The sequence below is a fragment of the Gadus chalcogrammus genome, chromosome 4, assembly GCF_026213295.1.
Source record: "Gadus chalcogrammus isolate NIFS_2021 chromosome 4, NIFS_Gcha_1.0, whole genome shotgun sequence".
NCBI classification, from domain to species: domain Eukaryota; kingdom Metazoa; phylum Chordata; class Actinopteri; order Gadiformes; family Gadidae; genus Gadus; species Gadus chalcogrammus.
Window position 1 is genome coordinate 29794236 of NC_079415.1, and position 9970 is coordinate 29804205.

General features: G+C 48.3%; 1 protein-coding gene across 1 annotated transcript in view; it reads right to left on the reverse strand.

Annotated features, from left to right (window-relative positions):
- Window positions 1-59: 59 nt before the first annotated feature.
- Window positions 60-9970, reverse strand: part of nid2a (nidogen 2a (osteonidogen)) — a 38872-nt gene continuing 28961 nt past the window's right edge. The window contains exons 31-35 of the mRNA XM_056588406.1: window positions 9495-9666; window positions 4975-5132; window positions 3276-3399; window positions 2976-3088; window positions 60-938 (exon numbers count right to left, since the gene is read on the reverse strand). Coding sequence (XP_056444381.1) covers window positions 928-938; window positions 2976-3088; window positions 3276-3399; window positions 4975-5132; window positions 9495-9666 — 578 coding nt within the window. The 3' untranslated portion in view covers window positions 60-927. The remainder of the gene's footprint in view (window positions 939-2975; window positions 3089-3275; window positions 3400-4974; window positions 5133-9494; window positions 9667-9970) is intronic.

Sequence of the window (9970 nt, forward strand, 5' to 3'; positions counted from 1 at the left end):
TACTAGTAAGTATAATAATTCATCTTCTAATATTTAAGCTGGCTGCAGCCATAAAGACAAAGCACAGGGACACGGTAAATCCATCCAATCCAGAATCACATTTTTATTTGTTATAAATATCACATCTTATAAAAAAGATAGAAAGATTTTTAAAAAGTAGTTATAAAAGTAGAATAACAAGTCACATCCTCACGTGTAGAAAAATAGGGAGTAGCAGTGCAGAGAAATAGGATGTTGTGCTGATCACAGTGACCTGATGGGTGGGGAACACTTGGGTTGATTCTCATCGGTCTGGGCGGTAGCACATGGCGGTTAGCTAACCCTAACCCGTTAGGCCGGGTAAGTGGTTCAGTTATACCAGCCTTCTGAGCATGTATAGCTAACCAGTAAGAGTCTCTTCCATTCATACATGTCTTTATTTATTTTGAATCCCGACTGGCAAACCACCAAACAAGATGTTTGACTACTAGACCTAGCTAACCGACCTAGCTAACCGACTGACGCTGTCGGCAAATGATATCGGATATCACATTGTAAAGGACATGCTCTCTCTTGTCTTTGTTCTTTGGCTTTAAAGAGATTTGAAAAACTAAAAAAACACAAGTCACATACATTTTACTCCTTTAAAGCTCCACTCATGTCATGGTTCATTGGCATCAAATGGTATGGAATAAAAAACAACCAGTAGCAACAAACAAGTTGATAAAATGAGGTATAACACAAATTTACAAAAACACAGAACGGCGAGTGAAGGGCGACACAAAAAGGTTTCATATTTGGATGGAGGATAAGGGAGTGGGGAGTGTGTTCACGGGGACGGTGGTCTTCTCTTTCTGAGAGTATAGCGCCCTCTCTCGTCCCCCCGGAGGAGAGCCCAACATATGAATAGCACCAAAGGACCCTGCTGACGGCTCGGTCGATCCGGGGTTAATGGCTCCCTGCAGAGAGGAATGGACCAATCACAGAGTCAGAATCACACGGCATGACGGCGTTCGACCAATTACATTACGACCTGGACTACGTGAGGTTAGGAGTTAGATATCGAATTATGTTCATTTGACCTCCTTAGGAATGTATAGTTTAGTTCAGTCATAAATAATTATTTGCCCATTTTCCATCGCATTGTGATTTGATCACTCTCATGTCATTGTAAACCCTGAAATATATCATTCGTGAAATACAAACTTTTTTCTAAAACACAAAAAGCTAAAAATACAAAAAACAGGAAAAGGGTTTCTGGAAAAAGAAAATGGCTGGGGAGTTTCGTTGTGATGACAGTTCAACATCAGATCTCACATCCTGGACAAATCGCTACATGTAGCATCTTGTTATTGCACTCACCCCTGAGTGTGTGTTTGTATGTGTGTTTGTGTGTGTGTGTGTGTGTGTGTGTGTGTGTGTGTGTGTGTGTGTGTGTGTGTGTGTGTGTGTGTGTGTGTGTGTGTGTGTGTGTGTGTGTGAGAGCAAAGAGGAAAGGAAGGAGAGGGGCAGCTGTTAAACCCCTCTAAACCCAACACCTGAGCACCGCAACCATTGTCCTTTCATCACCGTCCCCTCGGCGCGAATTACGACACGTCTTTGAAGCAGGCGACCGTCGTCTAACCCCCCCCCCCCCCCCCCTCTCGCACTCAGGAACAGGAAACCTTATGAGTGACGTGACGGGCGAACCGCTGTTCAAGGCGGGCCCAAGACCTCCCAAAACATACATGTAACATTCTTAGTCTTTCATCAGCAGGCTGAGGGCGGAGCCCGTCCTCAGGTGTGTGTGTGTGTGTCTATCGTCAGGTGTGTGTCTGTGTGAGTGTGTGTATGTGTGTCCTCAGGTGTGTGTGTGTGTGTGTGTCTGTTCTCAGGTGTGTGTGTGTGTGCGTCTGTGTGATTGTGCGTCCTGAGATGGGAGTGTGTGTGTGTGTGTGGGTGTGTGTGTGGATGATGACAACGCGCAAAGGTGGTGGTTATGGGATTAACCCGTGTTTAGCGAGCCACTTTGTAGAGTAAAGACGCTTGTTAACGCAAAGGCCTAATGCCATCTGCTGATAGAACACACGCACCACAACGTACACACGCTGAGACACACACCTGAAAAGCATCCAGATAGAACCTACAGCTGTGTAATCATCGCTCACACACACACACAGGCAAAACACACGCACACACACACACACAGGCAAAACACACCCACACACACACACACACTCATTATAAGAGGCAGACCCCTGGCAGCTCTGTGATCATTGTTTTTTTGGGTCTCTTTTTGTGTGTGTGTGCATCACACACACCCCAAGCACACACAAACACACGGGTGATGAGAACAGAATTGAAACAGATGTGTGAGTGTGGTGTAATTCTGGGGCGGGGGGGTTGAAAAGATTATACAAGCCTTCGTCTCGACAACAAAGGAAGCCCCCCCCCCCAAACACACACACACACACACACACACACACACACACACACACACCCACGGCACCAGTGTTGCAGGGGGGTGTTCGGGGGGACAGCTGTTTGTGGACTTTGCAGGTGGGTCAGGGGGATGTGTGTGTGTGTGTGTGTGTGTGTGTGTGTGTGTGTGTGTGTGTGTGTGTGTGTGTGTGTGTGTGTGTGTGTGTGTGTGTGTGGATGAGCTCACAGTGTCGGCGACAGCTGGACGACCAGACCTTGACATGTGAGTGTGAGCATGAGGATGACCTTAGAAATGAGGCGCCTGGTTATAATAGCCATTTTAATAGGCATAAGAGGGAAGGATATACCATTTTAAGATATACCGTGGGGACCCTGAGGGTCATAAAAAAAATAAAAAGCATATAATTAAATATTGTTTTTTATTAATATTACAGGCGGCACGTTTGTGGCCCTGTTCGAATGGCCAACGCGTTCATACCTGAAAGACACCTGGTTGTTGCTATGGGGTCCCTGACGGACACCTGGTTGTTGCTAAGGTGTACCAGATAAGACAGCGGCTCGATGCCAAAGTGTACCTGATAGACAGTTGGTTGTTGCTATGGTGAGGCCGTAGAGGTGCGAGCGCTGGTCAGGCAGGAACTCGTCGGTGAATTTACTGGTGTCTTTGTTCACCGCGATCACACCGTCCCTGGAGGGAGGGGGGGGGGGGGGAGGAAGAGAGAGAGAGAGAGAGAGAGAGAGAGAGGATCAGGAAATACCCTGAATGGATGGATGGACCCGGACACACTTGCATGCAGAGGGACATGCAGACGAACAGACCGATGAGTCAGACAGACAAACAGATGAGTCAGACCAGACGTGTTGGGCGTCCGTACCTCCTCCAGTCGGAGTAGTAGAAGTGGTTCCTGTAGTAGACCATGCTGAAGGGGTAGTTGAGGTTAGGGTGGATCACCCTTCGACCAGACCCGTCCGGAGACACGCACTCCAGCTTCTTAGTGCCTGGGGGAGAGGGGGATTGGGGGAGAGAGAGAGATGGAGGGAGAGGGAGAGAGATGGAGGGAGAGGGAAGAAGGAAGCCAGTCTATCTTAACACGCTCTTTAGAAGGTTCCCAGAGGATCTCGTTCTCCTCCCTCCTTCCTCTCCCTCCCTCCCTCCTCTCCCTCCTTCCTCTCCCTCCCTTTTTCCTCCCTCCTTCCTAGGTACAGATTTTTTTATCTGTATCTAAGGTTTAGGGTTCAACTGAGTCAATATGGGCTCGTAAAAACACCCTCAAACCATCAAGGTGTGGAATACAGAACCACGGTAGCGGGCGGGTAGTGTGTCCTTAGCGAAGTAGCGGTTGGCGCGGCTAAAGGCTGATTTATGCTCAGTTACGTAAGCGTAAGCGCAAGCGCAAGAGGCCCTTGCGCGCCCTTGCGCCCCCCTTGCGCGACTTCTCACGTCTTGCGTGCGTCGGGCGATTTTTCTAGACTTGCGTAATTTTTTACGTAAGCTTTTACGCGAGCCGCGCAGCCTGCAAGGCTGTGATTGGTCTGCTCGTCTGGTTACTACTTCCTGTCTGGAGTATAACATTTCCTGTTTTCATACCGCCACCTACCACACGATCTGGCACATAATTATGCGAACCCTTCCACAGGGGCAAAGTGCTATTTTGATGCGCGACATCGAACAGCTGATGCGGGATTGTGAGCCATTTTAATGAACTTGTCACCCGATATTCGTTCTATTAGGCCTACTGGCCTTATTTGTTTTAGTGTTAGCCTATTTGAATTAATTACGTAATGTTTTGTGTTCACGTTCTATGTGAAACATAAGTGTTCATGTTCTGTGTGAAACATAAGTTCAGTAGCCTCTTTCAGTGAATGAAATTTGAAAGCGTGAGTGTGTAGTGAATGAAAAAAGTGTGCGTGTATGGTGGGACTATTTTCTGTATTTGATAAATAAACCCCTTTTCTCTAATAATGCTGCCTACCATATAATTTATGTGGACATTATGCGCTATAGCTTAAAGCCTTTGGCTATAGTCCTACACTTAAATAATTCATTCATCTGTCAAGGCAGTAGCTGTTGTATAAACTGTTATATGGATATGAATTAATGAGTTTGACGTAAACCAAATTAGGTAACTTGTGTAACATGATAACTAATGAATCAAAAGTCATGCTTCCAAGTGACCAATGTATATATATTTATTGGTCAGTGCGCATACCCAATCGTAGCACATTGTACCGGTGGGGAAACACGTCAGCATCTGACAAAACATAATCTGCCAGCTGCTCCCTGACAAGGGCCGGTTTCGGTGAGAGTCGGGAAGATATCGGATGACTCGCGAAAGGAGATCATCAAACTTTGGCACATAAACAAACCAACGACTCCCACAGACAAAGACGTCATTCTCGAGGTCGTCTTCAACGAAAAACTTTACTCCACATATTACTCCACCTACTGTTCTGGCGGTAAATTGCTTGGCACGCGCAACCTAAAAGGGAGCATGAATTGCTTTGAGTAAACTTTGCGCAACAACGTAACACCAACGCTGAAGCATGCAGCCGCCTTAAGGCTAGTAACCTTACCTGCGTCGGCCCAGCAGATCTGCCTGGCCTCGGTGTCGTAGGTCAGCGCGTTGGGCAGGCCGATGCCCTCGGAGACCACCACCTTCCTGTTGTCTCCGTCCACGGTGGAGCACTCGATCTTAGGGGCCTCGCGGTTCCAGTCGGTCCAGTACAACGTCCTGGGGCCCAAGAAAAAAACAATTCGGAAAATTAGACTAAAAAGCAAAAAAATAGCAGATCGGTCTTAACGCTCAGCTTTTCAGAATAATAGCATTTGAAAAACGATCATTATAATCACACAATAAGGGCAACATGGGACTTTAGAAGGCATCTCATTAGAAAGGAGGAGAGTGGCTCCACGACAGACACTTGACCGAGAGGAGCGGAATAAACCACAAAATGGTCAGGTCTTTATAAAAACAAATGATGGCTTAGGACCAGCGGGTTCCCTTTTTGGTTTGTATTCTGAGTTGCTCGAAGTGCTCTTGGCACACATTGACCAAAGGCTATCAAAATAAACATGCCGCGATTGAGCTTCGTCTGCTACTCAGGCCGGGCGTATATTTCGCTACAGAAAAAATAAACGGGACGGGGTCAAATGGGAGGCTTACTTGTGTGGAGGGTGAAAGCTACAAGTACGCCTTTCATCAAAACGTTTGTATACATTTTTCCGCTGTTTCTTTCAAACTCGACCGACAAATTCTTTAACAAATTCTTAAAATCGTTGACGTTTTTTTAAGGTGGGTTTCCGGAGTGTCAGTGAACGGCGGGCTCCTCTGCGCTCCACTCCAAGAGTCTCGTGTCTCTGGCGCTCCGAGTGTTTATCCAAGAGTTTGAGCTGTTGGACGGATTTGTTTTTTGTGGCGAGGGGCCACCGCTGAGCTCTGGCTTGTATGACGGCCCGGCAATCAGACCCGCTCACACACAAATACACACACATACATAAATACACACATGTACAGAGGTCGATATCGATACCAGTGTTCTTCCAACTGTGGTACGCGCACCACTGGTGGTACGCGACGGTACAGCAGGTCATATGTGGGATAGAAATAAGTGAATATAGATAATTGAAAATAAATTATATCATCTATAAATATTGTTCAGTAAATAGCATTAAGGTTTGTTATTTTTCCAAAATAGTGTCACTTCGTGTATTCCATCATATGTCTTCTACCATCATGGTTTCCAGTGATGTTTTTTCCGCTAAATAAACCCACTGGGAGCGTAAGCAGCCATGCTGACCTTTTGTCTTTCCAAAGTTTCCCACTCCCTCTAACCCAGTTATAATTGCATATAATTTAGTGGTCAGAGGTTGGGTGTCCACTGGTCTATACAGTTGTGCGCACAAACACAAACACACACACACACACACACACACACACACACACACACACACACACACGCACACACACACACACACACACACACACACACACACACACACACACACACACGCACACACAGAAAAGATCAATCTGTGTGTGCGGAGGAGGTGAGGCCAGGGTGGGGGTCAACTGGGTCGTGGCTGGCGGTTGACTGGGCCATGACCACCTGTCTCGCGCTGATGAGGTCCCGGGTAGGTTACGCAAAGCAGTGTGTGACCTTTGACCTCAGGTTTCCCCCCCGGGTACAGCATCACACGGTCGCTCTGACAGCCCTGCACTGTGTAACTGTACTGGTGACGGCACCGATGTACACACACACACACACACAGAATTAAACCGGGCGCTATCTCCTTTTCTGCCATAAGGTAACAAATTAACAAATAAAGACATAAGGAAATACACTGTATACATTGTAATGTCATGTATAACCTCTGATCATTGATCCGAGATCATTGATCATTAATCATTGGCCCTTTCTCAGCGTTGCGTCGGAGAGCACTGTTGGTTAACCCTCTGCAGACCAGGGTGCAATTCAGGCTGATGTTAGTTTCCATTGAACCATAATGTATGTTTTAAAACATAACGATATCACGCCTATTGTATTGTTATATATAACCTCAAACCATATACATTTCAGAACCTCCGTGGGGGTAGCTGTTGACTACCTCCCTGGCGATCAGAGATCAAGTCTCGCTCCTTGACTTTAATGGAAGCCTCTTTTTTCGATATCTTGGGAATTGCAAAGTAAGACTGAGTAGTAAGTAAGAATGTCACGTATCACAGCCGAGTATTTAACATTATAGTCTCAGTCACGAGACGAGGGAAATAGAAAAATGGACGGCAATAGCACTAGAACACTAGCACACAAGGAAGACAGACCTCCACCCACCAGGTGAGCTAAGTGAGGCCGCCAGCGGGGAAGCATAGACAGACAGTGAGTCAGGCGGCCATGACAGACAGAACATGTCTCGGTGAATTTATCATTCAGACGTGAACCACAGGCTGGGTTGGAGGGAGCTTATTCTGCATCGACTTGCAGGTGTGTCTGTGTGTGTGTGTTCCAGAGGATGGTGTAGATGTAGCGTATCCAGCCTTGCACATAGGGAACCGTTAGGGAGATGAAATGGGCAATCAGAGCACACACACACACACACACACACACAAACACACACTGCCCTGGGCTTACATGTGTGTGGGTGTGTGAGGGGGGGGGGGGGGGGGGTTACATGTGTAGTGGATTGCATGGGAGTATGTGTGTGTGTTCGCGTGTGTGTGTGTGTGTGTGTGTGTGTGTGTGTGTGTGTGTGTGTGTGTGTGTGTGTGTGTGTGTGTGTGTGTGTGTGTGTGTTTGCCAGACATCAATTCCCGATGGGGGTCAGTGTGTGTAAGCATATGGTCTATGTCTGTCTGTGTGCTCACACACAGTTCAAGACTTCAAGGGTTAGGGAGTGTGTGTACATGAGCGATGGTTCATGTAACATGGGACTGCACGTATGTACGTGTGTGCGTGTGTGTGTGCGTGTGTCTGTGAGTTCGGGTCACTTAGCTTCGATTGCGATGAGAAAAGAGACATTGCTTCACTTTTAACCATCCCAGAATCCCAGACAGTATCAAATGTATAATATTACCTTGGATAGTCCGTTCTGCTTGGCAACTCTCAAACATGACTTAAACATACTCGCAATCTGCCAAGTTTCTGCATCTTAATGCCTAAAATTATATATATGGGCTCACATACCTTTTCTCTGTTATACAAAGAGACACACACACACTAACACACACACACACACAACTCTACCAACACACAGACAACAGACCGACCGACACACAAGAAGTCTGGCGGACAGTTCTGGCGTGAATTCAATAAAAATATATTTCATGTTATCGACCTAAAAGTTAACAACACACCTTCAGGGTTTCATGACTTGCTGCCATGGTAAATGATTTGCATCAACCACAAAAGAACACACACACACACACACACACACACACACACACACACACACACACACACACACACACACACACACACACACACACACACACACACACACACACACACACACACACACACACACACACACACAGAGAGAACATTGCTGATTCTGTGATTAGTTGAAAAGATTAAAAGCAGATGCTTTTCTTGCAAAGCTGGCTAGGATTACTTACTCTGGCGCTGCCTCTCTCCGTCTTTCTCTCTATGCGTGGTGGCCTGTTTGTCTACACACGTTGTGCATGTACAGGATGGGTTGGTCCACAGCACGCTGCGACAACGCCTTCAACCCTCCCAACGCCGTCAACCCTCCCAACGCCGTCAACCGTCCCAACGCCGTCAACCCTCCCAACGCCATCAACCCTCCCAACGCCGTCAACCGTCCCAACGCCGTCAACCCTCCCAACGCCATCAACCCTCCCAACGCCGTCAACCCTCCCAACGCCGTCAACCGTCCCAACGCCATCAACCGTCCCAACGCCATCAACCGTCCCAACGCCATCAACCCTCCCAACGCCGTCAACCCTCCCAACGCCATCAACCCTCCCAACGCCATCAACCCTCCCAACGCCGCCAACCCTCCCAACGCCGTCAACCGTCCCAACGCCATCAACCCTCCCAACGCCGTCAACCCTCCCAACGCCATCAACCCTCCCAACGCCATCAACCCTCCCAACGCCATCAACCATCGGTGGTGTGGGGTGGCTAGCAAGGGTGTCCCAGCGCAAAGGTACTGGGTTCGATGCCCAGTGTCTGCATGCCTCTTCACTGTCAGGTATCTTAGGTGTCTGCTAGTCCCTTTGGATTAGAGTAAAACTACGATCGTGATGAGCGGCCAACGGGGCGCTTGACTTGATGTGCGGGACATTGAGTTAAACTACAAACATCGACGAATGGAATACACACCCAAACACACACAAACACAAACACAAACACACACAAACACACACAAACACACACAAACACACACACGCTGCAACAAACACCCCATCCACACACAAGGGTGACTGTATCTAGGTTCCGGAAGAGGGGGCGGGGGCGGGAGGGAGAGAGAGGGGGGGTGGGGGTCCTGGCGTCCTACCCGGTGGAAGGGACCACTATGATGGCGGGGGGGGGGAGGGAGAGAGAGAGAGAGGGAGGGGGGGGTCCTGGCGTCCTACCCGGTGGAAGGGACCACTATGATGGCGCGCGGGTTCACCAGGTCGCGGTGGAAGAGCGTGCGGCGCCCGCTGCCGTCCAGGTTGGCCCGCTCGATCTTGTCCGGCGCCGAGTCCACCCAGAACATCAGCCGGCGGGACGGGTCCACCGCCAGACCCTCGGGGCTGGCCAGGTCTACACACACACACACACACACACACACACACACACACACACACACACACACACACACACACACACACACACACACACACACACACACACACACACACACACACACACACACACACACACACACACACAGTGAGTTAACAAAGGGCTGAATCATCATGGTAATATAGCGAATAAAATGAATAAAAAGTGTGTGTGTTTTTGCGCGTGTGGTGCAGGTGTGTGTGTTTGTGTGTGCCTGCGTGTGTGTATCTGGGTGTGTGTTTGGGTGTGGATGTGTTCGTGCCTGCATGTACGTTGGTGTGCG